Consider the following 27033-nt stretch of genomic DNA (forward strand, 5'->3'; position numbering starts at 1 on the left):
GCTTTTATTGTTTCTTTTTGTTACTTCATATCTTTCATATTTTTGTTGTTATTTTAAAGATTTATTAATGTAAGAGTGTAATGTTTTGTTATTTGATGTGTAAAATGTAAACGCCTGTAGTGGTGTATCACACCGTACAAGAATGTATTTCTTACTTTTTCTTAAATATTTTGTGAATATGCCGATGGTGTTTCGAAAATTAATAAATAAATAAAATAAAATAAAATAATATATAATTTACCAGTCTATACAATATAGATCCCATTGGCATATCACCAAAATTTTCTGCAACAAAAATCTAGAAACATTATTTTGTAAAAGAGACCAATTTATAATTTTCAGGCACACTCTCGTTAAAATCGTCGCTAAGATGATCGATGATGCTGTCCATATATTCAAACCCTTCGCTGATAAGATCGTTGAAACCATCACTGACCTTTCCAAGAAGGTCGTTGAAATGTACGAGAAAGAGGTCTGCATCAAACATTTTGATTAATGAAATTTATAAGTGTGTGTTTAAATGTAAAAATAGAGAAGACCATAGAAAAGTTCTATTAGGAATTAGTAATTTAAATATCATAACTCATGATCATAATGTAAATTAATATCACATATATATAAAAGCGAAATACCGCTCACTGATTGATCACGAAATCTCAGGAACTATAACACCTACAATCTTGAAATTTGGTAGGTAGGGTGTAGACATCTAACACGGGGCTTGAAAGTTTGTGTTCTATAAATTTCGCGCGGGTAAAGCCGCAGGTTCAGCTATTTATTAATAAACGTCACGCAGACCACATTTCTAAAGACAAGATTTTTTATTTATTGGAAAAAACATAATATATATTATGTTTTTTCTCCCCTATGTTTTATGACTTCAGTGAGTTTTATATTCTATTATCTATTTGTGAGTTGTATCCAAGCTAAATTCGATTCTTATATTCGCAGTTGGAGCCTCAATTCAAACAGATGTGGTCAAGCCTTGGTGCTGTTGTGCGCGAGTACACGGACGGCCTCATAGACGCGGCTGCTCACTTCTCCGCTATCATCCTCGACTTCTTCGAACGCCATAAGCCTGAATTGCAAGAGCTGGCTGAAATATTCACCTCTATCTTCAAAGGTAAAATATATATGATCAAAAGAATGAAATTATAACATTACGTTTAAAAATAAAATTACGAATAGAACAAAATGTTTTAGGAACTTTAAAATCATAACCGGTTTTACCAAAATTGTACTTATTAGTTGAAAACTAGTTACCTTACACAAAGGAAGTATATAAATGTGGTCATTTTTATTTATAAATAATTAAGTTGCCCCTATTTAACTATTAAGTTTCCTTGTTAATAATATTATTATTGTTTCAGACCTGACTCGTATCATAGTTGCTCAGCTCAAGGAATGGCGTGCAAAATCTGCGCAGTTCTTCACTGACTTAACGACACAGATCAAGGAAATGCCAATCATTTCACTGATCAAAGAGAAGGTAAATTATAAACAATTATCTTATAATAAGTCTTAAATTTCATACATTTTAGCTTTATAAGTAATTCAATCAAGTGAGATGGCAAATATTGCCAACCCCACATGTTGGAAAGACTATCTCTTTAACGAAATAGGACATTATTTTTCTCCAATCTAATAAGTTATTTTTTAGATTGTGTACTAAATAATTAGCATCGATGTCTAATAATTCCTCATCTCACTACTCACAGTGGCAAGAGCTGGCGGTGCCCGAGCAGCTCCTAGGATTAATGCAGGAAGCGACGCGTGCTCTCCGCTCCGTACTCCCGACAGAAGAGGCCAAGCAGTTCTTGGATGCACTTACTAACTACATGAACAAGGTAATATACCCTTATAAAAATAAATTTATTTTTTTGACAATACCATTATTAATTAGTAAATATTTAATTTGAAATCAAATATTAAAAACCCATTTTTATTCTTTAACAGAAAATCAGACAGGAGAAATGCGATGACAAGGCAGAGTTGAAGGTTGTTTACGAGAAGCTGATCTCGGCTGTTTCGTCAATGGTACAATTCGTGCGCACACACCTCGGACAGTTCGGTGTGACTTACCCCGTCATCACTGACGTAAGTAATTTAACGTAAACGTAAAAACTTCCAGTCAAATAAACCGAGCGAGAACATGTGGATCTTAATTGAAAACTGCTTAACAAGTATTTAAATAATTCATCTCGGAACTGTGAAAGTAAACATTGTGATGATATTGAAAAATTTTTTTGTACAGAAGAAGGAGAAATCGGACATTTTGCTTAGGAGTGGGTCATAGAATACAGGCTCTTAAAATATATAATTATTAAAATACGTGACTACTAAATTTCGAAGAATTTAATGCCAATTTACTGAAATATTTATTTATTGATTATTTAGGTTCACTTAACTTTCATAGTTTTATAGTACAAGAATATCGAGCCGTGAGATCATGTATAAATAAATAAATAAATATTGGACAACATCACATACATTACCCTGATCCCAATGTAAGTAGCTAAAGCACTTGTGTTATGGAAAATCAGAAGTAACGACGGTACCACAAATACCCAGACCCAAGACAACATAGAAAATTAATGGAATTTTTCTACATCGACTTGGCCGGGAATCGAACCCGGGACCTCAGAGTAGCGTACCCATGAAAACCGGTGTACACACTACTCGACCACGGAGGTCGTCAATCATGAACTTCCAAAATCATGTGACTCCCAAAAGTTTATTAACATTTAACATATTTACGTAACTAAATAAGATATTTCTAACAACTTTACTTAACTTTTTTCTATTCAACAGGCTAGATTACCAGGACTGTCGCCAATTTCTATCCCATCATTCAGAGGTTCAGCGGCATGGAGCTTCATTACTCAGCTGATCCACGGCGACTTCCCAGATCCATTGACTCTGTTCAAGACCTACAGACCACGCAGCTTAAACCCTCTTGATGAAATACCCGCTAAACGTGAGTAAACTACCCAAAAATTATTTTACTTGAATTTTAAAAATAGTTATCGTAGAAAGACCGAGGAACTTAAAAAAGTTAATTTAAAAATTGTCGAAGCGAATTTTGCTTTCACCTATTTTATCTTATTCGATACGTAAATTATTTATTACGGAATAAATCAAATAGGTACATATTATGTCAAATCGACAGCTTATAATTTCTAAAATGTATTTTTAGGTCACATACTATAAATTAAATTATAAATTTCATAGAAATGTTACATTAGAAGTTACTCGATCTAACATACCTTATAGAAAACTAATTTGAGTTCAACGTCGCAAAGTTCTTCCATAACTTTAAGTAATTCCTTGCAGTGAGAGCCGTAATCGTGAACGGTCAGCACATCTTCACATTCGACGGTCGCCACCTCACGTTCCCCGGCACCTGCCGCTACGTGCTCGTGCACGACCACGTCGACCGTAACTTCACGCTCATGATGCAACTCGCCAACGGCAGCCCCAAGTCTCTCATCCTGGAAGACAAGAGTGGCGTCACAATCGAGCTGAAAGAGAACGGACAGGTTCGTGATATTTATATAAATAAATGTACTTTGTTGAATGCTACTAAATCTCACAACAATGTTGGTGCAAATACTTTTTTATCGGAATACATGATTTATCAAATATATTTTTCATAAATGGACTATCTAAATATATTTTTTCGTATTAAACTAGCAGAGACAGATAAAGACGTTTAAACAAATAAACTCTTGCATTTGAGTATAAATATAATGGAAGCAACTTTATTAAGAATTAATTTTCCTTGCAGGTTGCTCTTAATGGCGGTGCCCACGGCTACCCAGTTATTGAAAAGGACGTGTTTGCGTTCCGTCAAGCCAACGGTCGTGTTGGACTCGGTTCGCTCTACGGACTCATGGCCTACTGTACATCCAAACTTGAGGTGAGCGCCAACAACATGAACAGCAACATTAGAAGATTTTATCAATATTATTTGTTTCTATACAATCAACAAAATAAGAGAGCAGATTTATTTCATTAATGAGTAATGACGTACGAAATTTTATATCTAAAAAATTTTGGACCATTTTGTATCAAATTAATAAAATATATTCGAATAGTAAAATTCTGATTTGAAATATATTTAAATTTGATTAATAGGTGTGCTACATTGAAGTATCTGGTTTCTACCTCGGCAAACTCCGTGGTCTTCTCGGAGACGGTAACAACGAACCTTTCGACGATTTCAGAATGCCCAACGGAAAGGTACGTCACTATTATATGTAGTTATTGAAATTACTTTACAACTTGCTCATTATTTTAAAGGCTTTTATAATTTACGATAAAATATCATGTTTAATTACAGATAACAACATCAGAGAGCGACTTCGGAAATGCATACAGGCTAGCCAGCAGCTGCCCTCAAGTCAAGGCTCCGGAACACTCTCATCACCAGATGCACCAGGCGCTGCCACCTGCATGCGAGACAGTCTTCGGAGGCATGTCACCGCTTAGGCCATTGGCGCTGTTCCTGGATATGATGCCGTTCAGGTACATTGTACTAACTGATAGCTTTACATTTAATTAAACACTGTAAAAGAACGATTCAAAAGTGCTTCTATGAGCCTACTTCGATGCAGAATATTTTGATTTACCTGCACTCGTTACAGAACTGTGGACGTGACTTATTATGAGTCTGTGCGTTCAGTAGAATATAATTTATCGTGTTGACACTTCAACGCCATCGCCCCTCAGGCAAGCGTGCATCCACGCGTGCTCGGGCGACGCGGCGGCGGCGCTGCAGCAGGCGTGCGACCTGGCGCGCGGCTACGCGGCGCTGGCGCTGTCGGGCGCGCTGCCGGCCGCGCTGCCGCCGCAGTGCGTGCGCTGCAGCGACACCGACGCGCCGCGCGAGGTCGGCGACATCTACGAGGTCAAGCTGCCCGGCAAGCAGGCCGACATCGTCGTCTCCGTCGAAGTCACCACTGTGAGTGTTTTTGATGTTTCACCCGATCTGGACTGCGTGTATTTTACTTAATTTTTTTTCCGATGATTGCTGATTTCCTAACAATGTTCCTTATATTTACATTGAATACTAAACATATTATAGTCAAAGCCTATAAAACGAAATTATTTATTTTCAAATATTTTAGTTATAATTTTTTTTCTAATATACCGCATATCTTTATTCTTGGTGGTAGGGCTTTGTGCAAGCCCGTCTGGGTAGGTACCACCCACTCATCAGATAGTCTACCGCCAAATAACAGTACACTGTATTGTTGTGTTCCGGTTAGAAGGGTGAGTGAGCCAGTGTAATCACAGGCACAAGGGACATAACATCTTAGTTCCCAAGGTTGGTGGCGCATAGGTGCTGTAAGGAATGGTTAATATTTCTTACAGCGCCTTTGTGTATGGGCGGTGGTGACCACTTACCATCAGGTGGCCCATATGCTCGTCCGCCAACCAATCCCATAAAAAAAAAAAAAATCATAACAATACTCACAGTAATTAATATATAAATACCTATTTCAACCCAGGATAACGAGAAGAACTACAAGGATATAGTTGTCCCCCTGGTATCACAGCTGATCGACTCATTGAAGGCCAAGCGCATCACCGACGTCAAAGTGTTCCTCGTTGGAATCACCTCCAAATTCCCGTACCCCATCCTCTACGACACTGACCGTAAGTACACAGGCAAATTGTTTCCATTGGCAAAATAAGGATTTAATACCTTTCTCCTTGCAATTATTGTTTCTTTTGTAAAAAAAAAAAAAACAATTCAGCTATGCATTGGTAAGATGCTTGACTTTGTCCTAACAGAAGTCATTATTATTTTATTTATAGTAGATATTTCTGTCATAATAACCCTTATAAGTTATTAAAACTATTTACTTACAAAAACAATATTTAAATGAGAGTTATTTACTCTGTGGTCTTTAATACGCAATCATGAACCGAATTTATTCGTGGCAAAAATTTAGTAGCATTTTTAGATTCTCTGATCATGTCACCAGTTTCACGGATTTCGCACTATTACTTCAAGTTTAAGTTAAATTAAATTAAGCTTAATAGCACCAAACTAGTATAAAAAATAAGTATAGATTTTATTAGAGAGTATTTAGAATGAACACCGGTTTTCTTTGTCCTACAGTGAGGCTTAAGAGCGCTAAAGTACAATTTGATGACGCTAGCCGTTACAACAAAATCAGCACAATCGACTTACGTAATCCCCAAGCCAATAACTATGAAGAACGTATTGTGGATATCTTAAATACCATCAAGACCCAGCTCGGTAAGTTCCTTATTTTTAAGAAATTTTACAACCATATTTGAACAGAAAATTTAAGACCAGTATCAAAAACTATTTAAGTTATCAAGCGCATCTGTGCTTACTCACACATATCCCCTATAGTATGTCCAGCGCAGTTCTCTAGTCTCCCTTGATTATTGCCACCGTGACCAAAATCACATTCCTTTTTTAATTGATTTACATTTTAAATATTTTCATTTTCAAATATCCAAACTTAATTATTTATATTTTACTCGAAACTTTAGGTCTCCACAATGTGATGATCACTTATCAGTCCATCTTTGACCTGCCATTGAGACCAGCTGCAGTCAAACACTACATCAGCTCGATTGGCAACAGATGCGAACCTCAATCATTCTTCGTGAGTATAATCGAACTTGCCCAATACTTCAACATTTTATCTTCCAAATAATGAACTGATAAATCTTAAAAGTTCTAAAATTAACATTTTCAATTATAATATGTCTTTAAATTTATAAAGATATATTCACATTTAAGTTTAGATACTACATATGTACCTTTAGCCATTGCTTTACCGATTCCTTGCTGATATTTTCTTTTGTGAAAGGTTGTTTGTGAGAGATTGCTTATAGCAATAAGACAAAATCTAATAAATTAATGTCTATTGGAATTTCCTTTTAAGTATTTTGTGTGCACTAAAGACATTTTCCTTTTTTTCTTCATTTGTTTGAAGAAGTAACCGGGTGTACGCTATATTGCCAACGTTATCAATAAAATCAACAGTAAACCTGACAAAATATATAATATTCCAGGTAAGCACACTCCGCTCAGTAGTGTACAGGGAAATGTTCAAGAACATCGGACTTACTCACACACTCATCGCCAACACACCTGATCTCAAGATTGGCGGAGGCAAGCAAGTTAACCAAGTTGTTGGTGAGTTTACAGAAAAAATATTAATCATGGTATAAAAGCAAACCACTTTCAGTATGAGAAATGAATATTAGACAAAGCTAAAATTTACTGATACGAATTACTAATAATAATGATATTAAATCTTGAAATAATGGGTTTAATTTTTACTGACAATAATTTTATTTTACCAGGTTTCTCTAACAATGGAGTGCTGATGCTAGGAGACAAGAAACCGAAGGACACTGAATCTCTGAGAGCGTCACTGGTGGTCGGACACGATGATGGATGCATTGAATTCTCTCAAAATGTAAGAAAAACTATCATTAACGAAAACCAATACTCACGATAAAGACAGTGAATCTAACACTTATCTATTGCTTCCAATGGCAACTAATTTTCCAAGTTTACTCTTCAAGTTTTAAGTTGGAAGCTTGTGCTGGAAGAAGGTGCGATAATACCACTGGCCAAAATATTAGTACTGAGGATCTTTATTTTCTTAACATCCCCACAATACATCTTTCAAATTCGGTGTCATTTAACCAATTTTTCTCCTCCAGATGGACGGTTACACAATGTCAGCCAGCAACTTCCATGGGTTGAATCCGGCTCAACAAAAGCAGTTCATCCAGACTGCTGCCGCGTCTATCACCGGAAAACTGTTACACGAGAGTCTCGTCCAGGAATGCACGTGCACTTACGTCGACCCCTTCAGGGTGCGCTCTGTGTGCGTCACGAAGGATAGGAAGGAAACTGTAAGTATAGATATATCAATGAATATTCAACGGTACCTAAATGTTTGAATAATCCTTAAAATCCAGACTTAAATTAAATCTAGCTTCTTTTGCTATTGCTACTTTACTAAGATCTCATTGCTTGGAAAAAGCCTTTTCTTGCCTTGAAGGTTAAAACTTGGCACTTTTATCATTTACAACGTCTCTCTCCTTTAGATGATTTAAAAACCCAGTGGAAGTTTCCTTGATTTGACGTGTATATTTTCGAAATATATCCATAAGTTCTATCCACAGAGACAATTGATTGCAAATTGCTAAATAAGATAAACATATTTCCAAGCGTTTTTACTGATGGTACCGTATTTTGTTATTTTCAGGCTCGCAGACGAAAGTAAGCCATCGAATCCACCACCCATCTGTGATCCTTCGTGCCACATCAACCAAATACTTTTAGTTTTACATTTACGGACTCAGTAAAATGAATAAATACATTTTTAAAGATAATTTAAGGCTATTAACAAACTAGGATAGTCGAGATAATAATAGTGTCCAAGTTTGCAGCCTAGTGGAATGAGTCTGTTATCGATTTTAGACTTTCTGTTTTATTAATAGTTTATTTATGAAACGCCGACCATAAGGTTTTAATCAATCGCTGTATTAAAACGATAACACTAATAAAAATATATTATTTACTAATTTGTTTTATTAAAATACTATTTTCGATAGCTCTAGGCCGTGATTTTCTTCACGAAAATCAATTATATCATCGTCAACTTTTCATTGAGTAAATATTTAAACATCATTATACAAAAAAATTATGTTACATTTAGACAATTTCTGACAGCTAAATAATCTCCGGGAACCGTTGCCGTTGTTGGTGTTGCTTATAACCAAGATGAGGTTTGAGATGTATAACCATACTAGTTTCCGCCCGCGGCTCGCTAGCGTTTTATGGTTTGGTTGTGTCAGGTATTATTCACGGAATATCTTTATAAATTATAGCCCATGTGATATTCTGAAGCGCGCCTAGTGCGCGCCTTCCCCCTCATCCTGCATGCGGAAATGTGGCGAACTCCCCCGAGTCCGCCACTGGAGGCTGGGCGTCAACGAAGCTGACGCCCTGCGGCGGATAAGATGGTAGGCTCCGCCGCTTACCACCGGTGTAAAACACCTGGGAGGCTCGAGTAGCGAGCCCTCCCACTCCCTCCTAGCCAACGAGGCCACTCACATGGTCCGCCCTGACGCCGTACAGGGACGTACCAGGAGCAGCCCCGCGGCATCCCTCCCGCCAGTCTTAGCCGTGGCCGACGAGCAAGCTCAAGCCGGCCCCGTTGCCCAGGGTACACCACGAGGAGGTGACTGACATGTACCCCAAATAGGCTAACCCCTAAAACAATGATCTTAAATTAACAACAACAATCAATTTACAACAAAAGAAGAACATTTAATCTACAACACAAATAACCATCAATAATCACACTACACAGTAATAACGATAATAACGAAGTACGATACGTCCTAATCCTGGTCCAGCGGTGGCGAACGAATGTGTTCGCTGCACAACTACTGCCTCCTTTTTTTAAGAGAATTAGTGTGACGTCACGCAGATGTCGCTCGGCTAAGATGTTTATTCCAACACTATATTATTGTAAAGTTTCATTAAAATCCATTCAGTAATTATGTGACAGAGTGATGAACATCCGTCCCTAAATACGTCTTTATAATATTAGTAAGGAAGTAAGGTAGCAACTATTGTATGGCTCGCTCGATTTTTTCCGTTATGAGTCATGAGATGTTATGAGTATTTTTTGTTTACAATTTTTTATCTATATATAACGATCAAGGTAACTTGCATTTATATCTGAATAAGGATTAACAATGAATTGGAGATATTGGCTTCGTAAACAGTCTGTAGAGCCGAGATGGCCTAGTGCTTAGAACGCGTGCATCTTAACCGATGATTTCGGGTTCAAACCCAGGCAAGCACCAATGAATTTTCGTGTGCTTAATTTGTGTTTATAATCCAGCGGTGAAGGAAACCATCGCGAAGAAACCTGCGGGTATCTAATTTCAACAAAATTCTGCCACCATGTATTCGACCAACCCGCATTGGAGCAGCGTGGTGGAATATGGTCCAAACCGTCTCCTCAAAGAGAGAGGAGGCCTTAGCCCAACAGTGGGAAATTTACAGGCTGTTAATATAAAAATGTAATGTAAACATTCTGTATATATATAACTTTGTTAGTAATTAATAAAAATAGTTATAATGAATTTACCTTCAAAGGTAAAATAGGCAAATGCTATCGCGGACTTTATGAGAGGCTTTGTTATAAGACCTACGATTTTTTAGTACATTCCTTTGATTTTGATCCTAAGATTTTGTCAGCATTAAAAATAGCTTTTTGGATTAAAACACAGTCATAGTATAGCCATTTTGTACAAAACGTTTACAAATTCTACACAAATATACGAAAAGTATGTATATATATGTGTCCGTCCGTATAAGGATATAGGAATACAATCGACTGCATTCGTATGCCGACACCGTAACGGTTGAATTCAAAGGCTGCATTAACTTTTGATTTAATTACTAAATGTGATGACGTCAACGCTTCTTGGAAACACATCTGGTCATCTGATGTCACTCGCGTTGTGGAGGTGCTAAGTGATAATATTGATGGATAGGACATTAATACAAGCGATGTAATAAATTCAAGGATAAAAAAAGGAATATCAGTAGAATGGTCCAGTGTAATAATAAAGTCAAGAGAAATTTCTTATAGGATCGGTGTATAATTTTCAAATATTTATTTAGTTCTTATTATGTATCAATAGATGTCGTTGTTCATTTTATTCTTGTTTCTGAATCACGCTATCGTTTGTCAAAGAAAATTATATAAAAGAAATTAATAAACTGTCTTTTGTTGGGAACAAGTGTTCTTTTATACCATCAGGATGGACAGTGTAAAGAAAAGGCAATATCAGAGTACTACTTTTTAATTATATATAATTGTATATATGTATAATTGTATAATCACGTTATACATTATACAATTAAATTTAATAGTAACTCAAAGATCTATAATCCATCCTACATGTTATAAATATAAAAGTACTCTGTCTGTGTATCTGTTACTATTTCATGGCTAAGCCACTGGACCGATTTGATGAAATTTATTACGGAGTCAGCTTAATTCATCTCTCTGGGAGATAAAATACGACGACAAGGTTTGTGTACTATGACGTCTAAACTTCGCGTGTCTTAAGCCGCGGGTTAAGTATCACCTAAAAGGCGAAGTGATTCATCATCCTCCTGCCCTTATCCCAATTTTACTTGGGGTCGGCGCAGCATTTCTTCTTCTTCCATACTTCTCTGTTAGACGTCATCTCACAAGTAACATTCTTTCTAACCATATCGTCTTTAACACAATCCATCCATCGTTTCTTGGGTCGTCCCCTACCTCTATATCCATCCACATCCATACTCAAAACCTTTCTCACAACATGGTCCTCATTCTTCCGCATAACATGCCCATACCAAGACAGCCGGTTTCCAGATAGCTTCTCGGTTACCGGTGCCACTTTCAAACTTCCTCTTTCCTCCTCTTCCTCTTATGTAAGGCGAAGTGATTATACTATTAATATTTTAATTAGCTTAACTCTTAATTATTCCTAAATATAAACCATCTGCTTTCCTCCTACTAAACAAAACATAGTCGTTCGTGACTTTTACGTCAGATGCATTTCACAAAAACTTCACATAAAGATGCGTTCAAATTCCGACCTTCTTGTATCGTCTTAACCCAAAGCAATATCGCTCATAAATAAAAGTGGTTTTATTTATACATCAGAACGTTCAACAAAACCAAGCTCAGAACATGAATCTGTAATATCAATGTTAATAAACTCAGGAAGATAATGTTCGTATCGAACCGCAAAGTGAGTCACGTTCACACAAACAGGACAAACTGTACATTAGTAGTGCATCAGTTCAGAGGAATACTACGGATAATAAGGTAGGATATTTTTAATTAGTAAATTTTAATTTATATTTAAAATAAATTGCAGATTTTGAAAGATTTTTTTGTTATCACAATCACTTACTGGTACTTAAAATATGAATACATTTATCGTAATATATCTGTGTTTGATCTGTAAAATTACTGTGTGTACGGTGTGATAGAAAAGTCTACCAATAGTAAAAGTATATTAATTCTGAATCAATTAATAAGAGATCGATACAATACATAATATATAAGAGCAGAAATAGACGCACTAACGGTCAGCAGTTCGATGCCCGTCCATAATTAATATTTGACCTCTGAGCCTGACCTCAATCCGTATCGGATTGCATTTTAGTTTGTAGATTATTTTTAAGATGGGTTCAGTACAACTCCAAGGCTCCGGTCACGTCTTAAATTCATTTAAACAATGATGTCTTCTTCCTTCGAATGACGAATAGATGGATCACAATTTAACTTAATACCGCGAAACACTTAAGTGTAACTCCGTTAGTCAACACGCGGGAATTTTAAAATAAACAAACGTATCATACATAGGCCGTCTCTTTTCTTCGCATTCAATCATTGCATGTGTGACAAAGATAACGTATTATTTGTAAAGTAGGATGATTTTTTGGTTATATTAAAATAACAAATGTATTTTATTGCACTTAAGGTAAATAAAGTGACGATTTTATTGATTCAATAAAATAGATGTAATATTTTTAGTTTTTCCTCAAATGTTACAATACAGTAATATTACCAAGAATTGTCGAGTTTGATTTAATAAGATTTTATTAGTTTACTAGCTGTGCCCGTGACTTCGTGCGCATTGTTTTAATTTAAGTTATTTATATATTGTATCGTGATTTTATTTTTATTCCATATATAATTCTAAAATAAAAGTAGCCTAAGTTACTCCTTATTACATCCGCTATATGCCAGTGAAAGTCCCGTCGAAATCGGTTCAGCCGTTCCAGAGATTAGCCGGAACAAACAAACAGACAGACAGACAGACAGACAAAAATTTTAAAAAATGTTATTTTTGTACATGTATTGTGCATTTAGTAAAAATGGGTTATTTTAATAATACAAACAGATACTCCAATTATTATATGTATAGATACATATATAAAGTACTTTTGAATGCGTTGTTAATACATATATCGAAAAGATACTTGTTATTTATTCTCTAATTATGCATTAATATACACTAGAGGTCACCTACTCAATCACCATAATCATTATTGTAAATGTAAAAAATGAGGAATTATGGTTTCGTACGTCTCGAAATTTTTTTTATTAACACTAATATTTGAATACACTACAGCCCGTCAATACTTATGACTAATATCTTTGAGCGCTCGTCAAAATCGGTTGACACACAGAGAAGCAAAAAAGATTGAACACATTTATCTTTGCCATTTAGATACAGACTTTTACATCAAATGTTACACGTGGGTTTACAAAATTGTATCAATTGAGAATTGCCGCTGTGACAGGAAATCAATCAGCAAGAATATTTTTTTACCAATGATACTATACATAGATACATACTGTACATAGTGATGAAAAACAAATATCTTGGAATTAAAAAAATAATCATAAAATCTAATTTTACAGCATGGCACCAATCTCGCTCAAAATAGTTTTGGACGATGGTGCCGTCACCAGGACTCTGATGTTCGACACCACCACCAAAGTGGAACATGCTCACCAGATCGTTCGTGAGAAAATAATCACCATAGATCCCGATAAAGGTTAGACTGTTATGAGCAAAATATTAATTCTATTTTTAAATTAAATCATAAGTGTCATTCAGTATATATTGAACTAGCTGATTGGGGTATTGATTGGCAATTATGCCAATTATCACCCCTTCGACTACCTACAAGCTAGATGAGGAATCTCTCCTAGGTAACCTTAGAACAGATAAATGTCTAGTGAAACTTAAACAATTTGTAAAATAATCTAGGTTAGATTAGCCGATTTTCAATTTACACGAACCTATTACATTCTCCAACAGAATATGGTTTCTTTCTAACGTCGGCTGATGATGAACGCTCTGGTATCTGGTTGGAAGGTGACAGAACGCTGGAGTACTATATGCTGCGAGACGGAGATTCTCTATTTTATTTAATAAAGATACGAAATCTCAGACTGCGAATGTTAGATGGTGGGTATTAAACAAAGCTTCTACATTTTTCTGGATTCAATTATAGAAAGAGCTAGACTTATTTCTACTCATATTCAAATTTAGAACGACAGTTATGTCAGGAGTTCATCCAAAAATTTCACCGTTGTTGCTTAGTTTAGTATTGCCTATACGTACCCAATCATGAATACGTCATCGCTCAATCAACCATTTTGATCCAAAGTAAATTACAAAATATTATTTAATTTCTAATTCTATTGAAAATATTTAGGAATAAATCTATTACGTAAGAAGAGATCTCTCTTTAAACAACTAAATCTATTCTTTAATTTTTATTTTAAATAGGATCAGTTAAGACGCTTCAAGTTGATGAATCAAAAAGTATACAAGACATAATGGTCCATATCTGTGATAGGATCGGCATCCCTAACAACGAGGAATACGGTTTGGTGAGAATTAATTGAAATTAAACATAATCAATTAAACAAGAGAATATAAATTATAAATATTGATTGATTTTAGTATTTTATATATCTAAAAATAATATCATTATATATCTAACAATAATTACTGAATACAATTCTAGTGCCGCGAAGAATCAGAGCCGAAAGAAGAATCAAAATTTTCAACTGGCACTTTAACCTTGAAAAAGAAGACCATTCAGAGGGAAAAAGACGCGAAATTGGAACAGCTTAGCAAAAAGTTGAAAACGGATGATAACGGTACATAAATTAAGATCAACGAGTAAACAAATCCACAAATCAGACGATTTCTTAAAGAATCGCTCGAGATAATAGATGATGTACACTTAGGTTTGCATCACACCAGCCCCTAAAGTTGGCTGAGAGTCTTTATTTCATGGCGGAGTCAAACACTCGCCTTCTTAGCTGGTGACGCTGTTAAAGCTAACAGCCGTGTTAATAAATTTAATAAAAAATAGTTCAATGACTACATAATTTCCTTTAAAAGTTCAAGTTATTCTATTTTGTATTTTTAGTGGAATGGCTGGACCAGCATAAAACCTTACGCGAATCTCAAGTAGACCCAAAGGAGACCTTACTCTTCAAACGCCGCCTGTTCTACTCAGACCGCAATGTAGACTCCAGGGATCCGGTTCAGTTGAATCTTCTCTACGTCCAAACCCGTGACGCAATCCTGGATTGCAGACATGTTGTCACTGAAGATAAAGGTGAGAAATAATAAAGTAATACCAAATCATGCTTGCATTTTTTCCATCTTGGTAGGCAGACAAGCAAATGGGTCACTTGATGGTATGTGATTACCACCACTTATAGACATTGGTACTGTTACAAATATTAACTTTACCTTACATCGTCAATGCGCCATCAACTTTGGAATGTAAAATGTTATCTGTGCCTGTTTTTAAACTTGTTCTCTTAACTTTCGAACCGGTTCATAATAATACTAAGTATTGTTGTTTGGTAGTAAAATATAATATGACCCCCCAGTCAAGTTCATATGCATTTATAAATTATGATGCGTATTTATTGAAGCAAACAAATTATATCAGTAACGTTACAAGGAAAACACCTATTCAATAAATTTGGTTTATTTCCTTTTATGATGTCATTATATAAATAAACATAATTAGCATTTTTGTATTCTCTAAAATTAGTCTAAATAACGTAACCAAAAAATTATATAGTTTTTTAAAACGGCTTTAAAAGTAAAAAGTAAAGTAACCGCTTGTAAGTGCACTGGGTTAAGACCTCTCCTTTTGACAATGGCCCAGTGATAAGAAAGCGATCATAACTGATGCTTGTGGTTTCAAACCCTGGCAAGCTACACTGAATTTCCATGTGCTTAATTTGTCTTTATAATTTACCTCGAGCTCGACGGTGAAAATAAGTATCGTGATGAAACCTGCATGTCTTAAAAACCATAACATATCCTAGCCCCATACAAAGTCTTAACCACATACGAATAGTCTGATAATTTTACTTGGTGGTAGAGCTTTGTGCAAGCCTGTCTGAAGGGTGAGTGAGCCAGCGTATCTTAGTTCCCAAGGTTGATGGCGCAAAGGTAATGTAGGGGATGATTAATATTTCTTACAGCTTTGTTGGGCGGTGGTGACCACTAACCATTAGGCTCGTCCGCCAACCAATGCCATAAAAAAGTGAATGACTTAATTATAAATATGGAGACTTGTATAAAAGATTTATAAGAATAAACATGGAGCTAATAGGAGATTATGCAATCGATAAAAACGAATTTTTAGAGTGAGGATGTTTGCGCACTTACTTATGCACAATACTATAAGCTAGCTCTCTCTGTAGTCTCTTTGGAAAGGCCTCGTAAGCCAGAATAGGCCTATTGATTGTTTTGCAGCGGCTGAATTCGCTGGGATACAATGTCAGGTCCAGTACGGAGATTTTCAAGAAGACAAACACAAGCCTGGATTCATTGAAAAGTGAGTTTATTTTTATAAAGATACGGTAAAGATCCGACATAAACATTTTTAAAAATTAAAACTTGATTAAATAGTATTTACAAGTTATATTTAGTTCAGAACTTGATAGCCATCAGTGTGGTTCTCGTTGTTTGTCCTTAAGAGAGGATACACATTTATGGATCAGCTGACACAGATCAAGTGAACACTTGGGTCTATACATGTACACGGGTTCAACCAATATTAATGCCAAAATAAAGAAATACCAATAAAATCTAATTCTTTAAACGATTGTAAATAAATCCTAAAACCGAAAATATTTAAAAAATTCCAAAATAATAACAGCTTACTGACTATCACCCAAACACGGTTTTATGTCCCAGGTCAAAAAGTAATTTCCCATTTGATCTTGAATTTGAGCTAACAATTTGATAAGCTTAAATAAATTCCATAGGTTAACGGTTTTCCAAATAAAGGGTTTTATGTGTTCATTGTTATTTAACCGACTTCAAAAAAGGAGGTTATCATTTCGACGTGAATGTATGTAACATTGTTAGAATTGAATTATATTTGAGTATGATGATCCATTTAGGCTTCCAAGCACGTATACTTAATTTTGTAAGTGTATGTTTGTATGTATGTTTGTCCACGAATTTCACGAAAACTGAAATTCATATCGAGATGATCATTATTAATTTAAGATAAATACACTTCAACTTAGGTAGCAGTGTTGTGTGGTTTCATTAAAATCGGTCCAGTAATTTCAGAGATATAGGTAAATTACTCGTAAGAAAATATAAAAGGTTTAATTTTTTTATAAATTATAATTTATTTATTCGATTTTTCAAAATTCAGTGTTACGACTACCATGATATATATTTAAAAAAGAAATGATAAATTTCAGCTTGAAAGAATTCCTCCCGGAGCAATACGAATCTTCATGGGGTATTGAGAAGAAGATCATCAAGGAGCACCGAAAACATCAAGGTCTCAGCCAAATAGAAGCGAAACACATTTATACGAAGACCGCGAGAGAGTTGCCGACGTATGGTGTCACTTTCTTCCTCGTTAAGGTAGACGAAAATAGCACTTATTATTTTATAAGAACTCAATAAAACTAACGCAAATTTGAAAGACTTACTTACCTAATACCAAGCAGAAATTCTTCGTTCCGGTGAGCTAATATACTGCAATAACTAAAAGGATATAATGTGATCAAATGAGTTCCCAAGGTTGGTAGCGCTTTAGAGATGTAAGGTATTATGTTCGTATGAACGAAGAAAACACAGGAGTTTGTCATTAACCATGTAATTCCGTCTACAGCTTCATTTTGTCACACACTATTTTTTACACACCCACTTATGTTACTTTATTATTTAACAAAGTAAAAAAGTTCCCTACATTTTTAATCATAACATTGTACATAACATACCTCCCCCCTAAGATTAACATTTAATTTATTTCTTGTTTTTCCTATACTATCAGAAAAAGTAGATGGAATCCCCAACATCTCTTCCCATTCGCTAGCATCTGGTATCTCAATTATTCTATCAAATTCTTGATTATTTCTTACTCCTTCCTTATTTTCTTCATGTACTGTGTTATCCGTGTTTTGTGTACTCTTAACTACACTTCCCTCTTTCTCCGGATGTGTAGTAATAGATCTTTTTTTGATTACTTGATCTATATGCCTTGTAATTACTCCACCATCATTTGTCTGTACCCTGTAAGTTGATGGGCCTCTTTTGTCAATAATTTTTCCTGGTAGCCATCTTGGGCCACTGGGGTTGTAGTTTCTAAACATTACTTGTTCTTCCACATTAGTCTCCCTGTTTTTCTTTTCATTATTTTTAGTAATTTGTTCTTCAGTCTTCTTACGTTGTATATTGTCTGGATGCAAAGTATCTAATAATGTGCGCAAACGTCTTTTCATTAACAATTCGGCCGGACTTTTGTTTGTTGTGGTACAAGGAGTACTTCTAAGTGTTAATAGTAAATTGGGAATTCTTATCTCCCATTCTAAATCATCCATTTTTCTGAGTTTATCTTTTATTGTTTGCACCATACGCTCTGCCAATCCATTAGTAGCTGGGTGATATGGTGCTGTGGTCACATGTCGAATATTGTTAGCAAGTAGGAATTTTTTCATTTCATTTGATACAAATGATGTGCCATTATCCGATACTATTATTTCGCATAATCCGTGTGTAGAAAATGATGATCTCAAAAGCCGAATTACTGTAGCCGACGTAGTGTTATTAACCATAAACAATTTAGGCCATGTCGAATACGAATCGACAACTATAAGAAAATATTTATTATGAAATGGCCCAGCAAAATCCATGTGTATTCGCGACCATGGTCTTGAAGGTGTTATCCATTCATGACTAGTCTTTGACGGCATGTGTCGATTTTCTAAACATTTGAAACAACTGCCAATTAACGTTTCGACGTCTTCACTGAGAGAAGGCCACCACACATAGCTCCTAACTATCGCTTTGGTTTGCACTATTCCAGTATGTGCTTTATGTAACATTTTTAACACCGCCTGTCGAAGTAACTCTGGTACTACCACACGACAACCCAGTAGTATACAATCGTCTTGTAATGAAAGCTCTGTGCGGTGTAACCAAAACGGACGCAAATCTGTATCATTAACTTTATCAGGCCAGAAGCAATACGTTGGACGTCGTAGGGAAAATCTTCAGGTGCTTCAGCCATTAAAAGAATGTCGCTTAATTGCTGTTCAGGTTGCTCTGGAACCGGTTGTGGCCATCTACTTAAACTGTCCGCACTACCGATTTGTGATCCCGGTTTATATACGATTTCATAATTATGAGAAGTTAAAGCGATGGCAATTCTAGTTAAACGAGGTGAAAGCATATTCTGCATTGGTTTCATCGGGTCAAAAATACCAAGTAACGGTTTGTGGTCGGTAACTATGCGGAAACGCCTAGCCATAAGATAATTGTGAAATTTTGTGATACCAAACATAATAGAGGTGGCTTCTTTATCAAGCTGTGAATATCGCCGTTCATATGAATGTAGTGTCCGAGATGCCATGGCTATAGGTCGTTCTTGACCGTCTTCCATTTCATGGGATAGGACCGCTCCTACCCCATATTCCGAACTGTCACAAGTGAGTATCAACGGCTTATTTTCATCATAATGTACAAGAGTCAAATCAAAAGTAAGTAAATGTTTTGCTGTTAAGAATGATTTCTGCTCTAAATCCGACCATTTCCAAGACCGTGATGAATCTAATAACCTATGTAAAGGCTCTAGTATTGTAGCTTTATGTGGGATAAACCGTTCATAGAAATTGTAAAGCCCAAGAAATGCTTGTAGCTTTTTTTTATTTTTCGGTTCCGGAGTGTTTAATATTGACTCAACTTTACTCGGTGCTGGATGAATTCCCTCAGAGTCGATAACAAAACCTAAAAATTCTACTCTTTCTTTTGCAAATTTGCATTTATTTTTATTTAATCTAAGTCCAGCTTTTTCGATTCTACTTAGCACCATGTCAAGCCTTTCTTGCATTTCCAACATTGTACGACCACAAACTATAATATCGTCAATCAGCACTGCTACTCCTTGTATTCCTGCTAGTAGCGAAGTCATTAACCTTTGAAAGATTCCGGGGCAGGCTTTAACCCCAAAGGCTAATCGATGTACCGTATAAAGGCCTTTAGAAGTGTTTAATGTAAGCAATTTCGCTGTATCATCATCCACCAATACCTGCGTGTAGGCTCGGTCTAAATCCAAAGTGGTAAAAAATTTACCACCAGCTATTATCGCAAAAACTTCACTAGCCGTCGGCATTGGATAAGTGTCAGATTCTGTCGCTTCATTGACCGTACTACGATAATCTCCGCACAGTCTAACTACACCAGATTTTTTCAAAATAGGTACTACCGGTGTAGCCCACTCTGAGAAAGATATAGGCTTCAAAAATCCTTCTCGTTCCAACCTGTCTATTTCTTTTTCCACTCGCGCTTTGATTGCGTATGGTACAGGGCGAGCTTTAAGAAATTTTGGGTTTGTCCCTGGTTTAGTATGTATAGTGACTGGCTGACCACGGTAGCTGCCTAGTCCGTCCTTAAATACTTCTTCATATTTTGTAATTAATCTGTCCATTTGTAAAAAATCTTCGTTGGAAATAAAGTTGATATTTATTTTTATATTAAGTGGAGCCAACCAATCACGCCCAAGAAGATTTGGTCCGCTACCCTTAGCAACAATAACATCTAAGCTTTGCTCTATGTCCTTATACTGTACTGGTACTGTAACCCGTCCGAGTATGTGTACTGGAGTTTCATTCCATGTTCGTAGACATAACTGAACTTGTTGCAGCGCATTACACGGCAGATGTTTACAAAGCATATTCCAGGTGTATTCATTAATTAAGGTGAAGCTAGCTCCTGTGTCCACTTGCATGCGAACAGGCATGTCGAATAAAAATACTTCTACTTCAAATGGCGGGATGCGGCTTGAGCTCTTAACATTATAAATGCCATTTAAATAGTCGTCACACTCTTCTGTGTAATGCACATTTCTGTTAGTAGACTTCTTCTTTTTAATGCAAATTTTTTCGATGTGTCCTCTCTTTTTGCAATACACACAGCATTAATAAAACGACACTCTCCCGGGTGCCGATTACCACAACGAAAACACATTCTTACATTAGGTGTCATTTGCACTGCATTAACTTCCATCGGTTCCGGGGCGTCGCCTTCGGGTGTCGTGGCGTGTGTCAGCAGGTCTTAAATAACGCTGGTAGACGCTGCTCTTTGGATTATTCGAACGTCACGTCCCGCACTTTCAGATGACAACATCGCATCTACCACATGTTGATATTGTAAATTTTCTCGTTTTAATAGTTCGTATTGCAACCTACTGTCACACATTCCACACACCAGTCTATCCCGTAGCATTCTTTCTAAGTCACTGAAGTTACACCCGGAGCTTAGTTTTCTCAGTTCAGCTATGTATGACGCTGCTGATTCCCCGCGCTTTTGGTCGCGTTTGTAAAACTTGAAAGACATTGATATTTCATTTGGTTTCGGACTATAATGTTTGCCCAATATAGTTTCTATCTCCGTAAACGTCACATCGATCGCCTTCCTGGGCGTAATTAACGCAAGTAAAGTTTCGTATACGCGTGAACCACATACTGTAAAAAAGTTAGCACGTTTCACGTTGTCCACGATGATTCCGTTTGCTTCGAAACAGAATTTTAACCTTTCGATATAATTGTCCCAATTAGCCGTGTCCGGATTAAACTCGTCAAAACTTATTGCTTTTTTATCCATTTTGATCACTTTTACCATACGTCGCCACTATTATGTTCGTATGAACGAAGAAAACACAGGAGTTTGTCATTAACCATGTAATTCCATCTACAGCTTCATTTTGTCACACACTATTTTTTACACACCCACTTATGTTACTTTATTATTTAACAAAGTAAAAAAGTACCCTACATTTTTAATCATAACATTGTACATAACATAAGGAATGGCTAAAAATACTTGTAGCACCAATGTCTATAAAATGTATATCAGGTAATGTTGTCTTAGATTTTCGCGATTATTACACATTGAAATAAAACTAGTTTTTTAACGGATTTAATCGCGTATATTAATTATTTTATTTTAACATCCCGACGTTTCGAGCACTTTGCAGTGTTCGTGGTCACGGGCAGACATGTCTGCCAATAAATAAATTAATATACGCGAAAAATAAAATAATTAATATACGCGATTAAATCCGTTAAAAAACTAGTTTTATTTCAATATGTATATCAGGGTTTATCACTTACCACAAGGAGGCCCATTTCACCGACCACCAACTTAAAATTTTAAACTTAAATTGTTGATTGTTCAAGGAAAAACAAAAAACCAAAAAGAAGCTTGTACCGAGATTACTAGGGATCAACTCAGAATCGATCCTGCGACTAGACGAGGAGACAAAAGAGATCCTGCAGGTCTGGCCCCTCACTCAAGTCAAGAGTTACCGAGCTGGAAGTGAATCATTCACGTTAAATTTTGGAGACTACAGGTGCGTTTCAAATTTACAATTTTATATTTATGCACCCTTTCAAAATGGAAAACCCTCTGAATTTTACCATTGTGTTAACAAAATACGTCTAACAAATTTTCCAATTGAAAATTTTCCACACAAAAAAAAAACTGTTCGATAGCAGTAAGTGCTTAAGGTGCCTTTTCGACGAAAATGTGTCAGTTGTGTCTTTTTAGTAAGTAACAGCATGTAAATTTCTCACTGCTAGGCTAAGGCCTCCTATCTCTTTGAGGAGGAGAAGGTTTGGAGCTTATTCCACCACGCTGCTACAATTTGGGTTAGTGAATACACATGTGGCATAATTTCGTTGAAATTAGGCACATTCAGGCTTACTCCCGATTATTTCCTTCACCGCTAAAGATGAATTATAAGCGCAAATTAAGCACATGAAAATTCAGTGGTGCTTGGCTGGGTTTGAACCTACAATGATCGATTAAGATGTACGCGTTCTAACCACTCAGCAGTCTTTTTCAAATGAAAAGTTCATTTTAAAAGCTCAATGGGAAACTTTCAAATTGAATTGTATATTTCATAAATAATATTGCAAAAATAACCAGACTAGGCTATATAAAAGCAGATCCTGAAGACCTGGATTCAAATCCCTGGTCAGACCATGTAAGAAGTTTATAAGCCTTTTCTGCCGAACATTCTCAGAAGCAGTTTGGACCTTGAAAAGCTTCTGAAAACGATCCATTTATGCTACTCTGTACCAAGTCATGAATTATATGAGAGAAAGGCAGTAACCTACTTGCCTATTTTCGGTACGAACAGGCTACGTGGTGGAAATTGTTCAAGATTTAAAATATTTATATTTTTTTTATTAAATCAACAGTGAAAAAGAATACGCAGTGAAGACTAATGAGGCCTTCCGAATAAGAGATATTCTTCAGGGCTACATCGATATCATTCGGAAGAGGCTGGCTGCACCATACAATGTCACTCACACTGAGGGCGAGGTAATTTGTGAGGAAATGGTTGAAAGTTCTCGGTAAGTAATTCTCCTTAAATCTATTTATCTAAACATATAATAAAATTGGAGTGTCTGTTTGTAATATTAAAATAACTGCTTTTTAATAAATGCATATGTTTGTATACACGGTACATACGCCAAAATGAGAATTCCTTAATTTTTGTCTGTCTGTCTGTTTGTTCCGGCTAATCATAAATACAAATAGATTTTAATGGAATAACTCCAATTCATACGTATACGCTTGAGGAAGGCTAGTACTATTCTTAGTGCCTTTGAGGCATGAAAAACTCATCCTGTGTCTGAACTTCAATCGTTTTGGATTGCCATTCCAATAGATTATGCGTATATTCAAGCACAATAATGTGTCAAGCGCAGTTGGCTAGTTTGTGAATGTCTTCTGTGGCCAGTACGTTGAATGAAAAAATCTTTATAAACATGTATTAAATAATGAGTCAATTTATATTTTAAATTATAATCACAGAACAATCAGAATATGATGTGTTTGCCTTTTTTTAGGTAATAAAGTGAAGCTACAACGTAATTTGATAAAATTTTAATTGGGGTTTTAAGGCTGTTTTGTTATGTACATTTGAACTTTATGTTTGTTCGTATAAAAAGTAACGACGATCACCTTCCTTTATTTCTTTTTATTTCTCGAATACTTTGATGGGAGCGAAGTCGTCATATTAATGACGTATTAAGTATTAAAATAAATTTCTTTATTTTTCAGAGGAACTTTGACACAAAATGTGGTCGCATCTAAAGTACAAACACACTCGCTTATCGGTCCGAGTCAAATAATATCCGTTGATCAAGGTAATAATGGTTTTTATATCTTTATTATTTAGAATTCGAATTAAAATCTCGTTATTTAATATAAGAATCACTTACACTTACTTATTGTAAATTATTATACAAAACTACAAAAAAAAAAACTGGTGGAAGAAACTCGGCGAATTTGTTTTCGAAGTTTATTTAATGCCTTGAGTTAACATTTCCTTACATTGCCAAGGTGCCACCAACGATGGGAACTAATTTTTACATTGCCAATGTGTTTGGATGACTACTTACCATCAGGAGGGCCAATTGCCTGTCTGCGAAGTTATATAAAATTAAAAAAACAAAAAAAAAATTGCGTGCTTGTATTTCAGGACAACAGTCACAAATGGGAACTAAAATAGTGACAGTGCATGAGGTTATAACATCCAGACAAGGAGACAGAAGCCAGCAAGCAATGGTACGTATATTTGTATTATGTATATTCACACTAACTTGATCACTTTGATAGAATCAGTGATAATCATTGTATAACGCCACGTTTCCGACTCTGCAAAGTGAAGAAATCCTTCTTGGGTTAACCGGTAGTAGCTTCACTTAATATAGTTTGTTAAATGACGATTCAAAAGTGCTTGTAAAAGCCTACTTGGATAAAGTATATTTTGATTTCGATTTTGAAATTATATCAGCAGTTAAAACTCTTGGACCTTAAGTATATTCAATAGTTTCGAGCACATTCTAAAAGATTTAACAGCAAGTCATATTGTTATCCCTGACTGATATAGGACATATAGTTCATTCATCACGCAGATAATTGAAAAAGCGATATTAGAGTTAGGTATCTATGTGCGAATTAAATGGTTACTATATTATATTCAAGAAAGTCTGCTTACTTAGTCATTAGCAGCCCGTAAATGTCCCACTGCTGGGATAAAGGCCTCCTCTCCCTTTGAGGAGAAGGTTTGAGCATATTCCACCACGCTGCTCCAATGCGGGTTGGCGGAATACACATGTGGCAGAATTTCGTTGAAATTAGACACATGCAGGTTTCCTCACGATGTTTTCCTTCACCGCCGAGCACGAGATGAATTATAAACACAAATTAAGCACATGAAATTTCAGTGGTGCCTGCCTGGGTTTGAACCCGAAATCATCGGTTAAGATGCACGCGTTCTAACCACTGGGCCATCTCGGCTCTTACTTAGTCTACGGTGCGTAATTTAAAAGTGTTTCTGTAAAAACCGTTTCGCTAGTACCGAAGTTGTATGACGTATATAGAACTACTTTAACGACTCGAAACTCGAAAATGGACGATTATTAATATACAAACAAAGCTACCCGTTACACAACACACACATCTATAGAAAAATAATATAATTATAAGATTTCTATACTTGCATCAAGAATTTCATTGGCTTTGTGCCTTGTATCAAATTAGGTAGACCTAAGCTATGACATACCCAGTACCCAGTTTAAATTAATGACACAAAACACACGACAACGGTCTAAGAAATGTCTTACATTATCTATCGTTATTGATGGAGATATTAAGCTAATTAATAAAACAAATTTACTTTTTCAGAGAGGTGAACTCAAGAGGTCGAATAGTAAAGTTCATGATTTTGATAAGAAACTCAATCGACTTAACTCTGAGTCGGTCAGGACTGTCGTTCTGCTCTCAGGTAACATATTTTGAAATCTAATTAACTAGCTGAAGCTATAGATTTCAGTTTTTGTTACACCTCATAGTAGAATAATTTCAATCTTAAGCTACTTTTTGATGATTGGATAAATATTAATTTTCGCTTTTTTATGCTATAAGTAGGCGGACGAGCAAATGGTGTTCGAACCACTAATGGTTAGTGGTCACCACTGCCCATAGACAATGACGTCGTAAGAAATATTAACCATTCCTCCAATCCTGTTTGACGGTAGAATATCTGATGAGTAGGTGCTACCTACCTAGATGGCCTTGCAAAAAAATGCTAATTTATTTATAATTCTAAATATTGAACAAGATTTACAACACAGATTTTTCTATGAACGTTATTTAAGGGATTATTAGTTTGTCAATGTTATCTTCTTAGTTAAACACTGATTTTTCTCTTTCTTTTAACCAACCGCCAGACAAAGTTTATAAAGAAAATCGTAACAAACTTTCATTTGATAGATCCCACCAAGGACAACATCGCGGAAGTTAGAAACATCGTAAACGGCTTCAAGGAAAACTTACCGGGCATATTAAAAGGTAACTTATTTCGTGTCTTTTTATTTGTATTAACATAAATCTCTATTTTTGGGCGAGTTTTCTTGGTCTTTTATAAATACTGACCGCCTCTATGTCTGATTTCATCATAGACCATAATTGAATCAGTTCAGTCGTGAAGAGATAAAAAATACACGGCCAGAAATACTTTCTTCGAATTTATAATATTATCATTGACAACCTCACTGTTAAATAATGATATCTAACCTTTAAGAATAAATATTCTTTATTTTTATTTTCAATAAGAGCCGAGATGGCCCAGTGGTTAGAAAGAGCCGAGATGGCCCAGTGGTTAGAAAGAGCCGAGATGGCTCAGTGGTTAGAACGCGTGCATCTTAACCGATGATTTCGGGTTCAAACCCAGGCAGGCACCACTGAAATTTCATGTGCTTAATTTGTGTTTATAATTCATCTCGTGCTCGGCGGTGAAGGAAAACATCGTGAGGAAACCTGCATGTGTCTAATTTCAACTAAATT

General features: G+C 35.8%; 2 protein-coding genes across 4 annotated transcripts in view; both read left to right on the forward strand.

Moving 5' to 3' along the window:
• The window catches only part of LOC125073684 (apolipophorins), a 33709-nt gene extending 25121 nt beyond the window's left edge, over window positions 1–8588 (forward strand). Inside the window, exons 42-59 of the mRNA XM_047684642.1 lie at window positions 343–472; window positions 952–1123; window positions 1371–1489; window positions 1719–1847; window positions 1957–2097; window positions 2812–2977; window positions 3334–3539; window positions 3788–3919; window positions 4138–4242; window positions 4343–4527; window positions 4732–4963; window positions 5514–5661; window positions 6131–6271; window positions 6535–6650; window positions 7063–7186; window positions 7357–7472; window positions 7723–7917; window positions 8274–8588. Of these exons, the coding sequence (XP_047540598.1) occupies window positions 343–472; window positions 952–1123; window positions 1371–1489; window positions 1719–1847; window positions 1957–2097; window positions 2812–2977; window positions 3334–3539; window positions 3788–3919; window positions 4138–4242; window positions 4343–4527; window positions 4732–4963; window positions 5514–5661; window positions 6131–6271; window positions 6535–6650; window positions 7063–7186; window positions 7357–7472; window positions 7723–7917; window positions 8274–8291 (2575 nt within the window). The 3' untranslated portion in view covers window positions 8292–8588. The remainder of the gene's footprint in view (window positions 1–342; window positions 473–951; window positions 1124–1370; window positions 1490–1718; window positions 1848–1956; window positions 2098–2811; window positions 2978–3333; window positions 3540–3787; window positions 3920–4137; window positions 4243–4342; window positions 4528–4731; window positions 4964–5513; window positions 5662–6130; window positions 6272–6534; window positions 6651–7062; window positions 7187–7356; window positions 7473–7722; window positions 7918–8273) is intronic.
• A 3117-nt stretch (window positions 8589–11705) lies between these two features.
• Window positions 11706–27033, forward strand: part of LOC125073828 (talin-1-like) — a 53198-nt gene continuing 37870 nt past the window's right edge. For all 3 annotated transcript variants that reach the window (XM_047684927.1, XM_047684928.1, XM_047684929.1), the window contains exons 1-14: window positions 11706–11912; window positions 13521–13657; window positions 13924–14073; window positions 14398–14501; window positions 14639–14774; window positions 15050–15241; window positions 16402–16483; window positions 17367–17535; window positions 22350–22522; window positions 23376–23531; window positions 24244–24329; window positions 24665–24750; window positions 25873–25972; window positions 26461–26538. In XM_047684927.1, coding sequence (XP_047540883.1) covers window positions 11815–11912; window positions 13521–13657; window positions 13924–14073; window positions 14398–14501; window positions 14639–14774; window positions 15050–15241; window positions 16402–16483; window positions 17367–17535; window positions 22350–22522; window positions 23376–23531; window positions 24244–24329; window positions 24665–24750; window positions 25873–25972; window positions 26461–26538 — 1747 coding nt within the window. In that variant the 5' untranslated portion in view covers window positions 11706–11814. The remainder of the gene's footprint in view (window positions 11913–13520; window positions 13658–13923; window positions 14074–14397; window positions 14502–14638; window positions 14775–15049; window positions 15242–16401; window positions 16484–17366; window positions 17536–22349; window positions 22523–23375; window positions 23532–24243; window positions 24330–24664; window positions 24751–25872; window positions 25973–26460; window positions 26539–27033) is intronic.

The sequence above is a fragment of the Vanessa atalanta genome, chromosome 25 (assembly GCF_905147765.1).
Source record: "Vanessa atalanta chromosome 25, ilVanAtal1.2, whole genome shotgun sequence".
NCBI lineage: Eukaryota > Metazoa > Arthropoda > Insecta > Lepidoptera > Nymphalidae > Vanessa > Vanessa atalanta.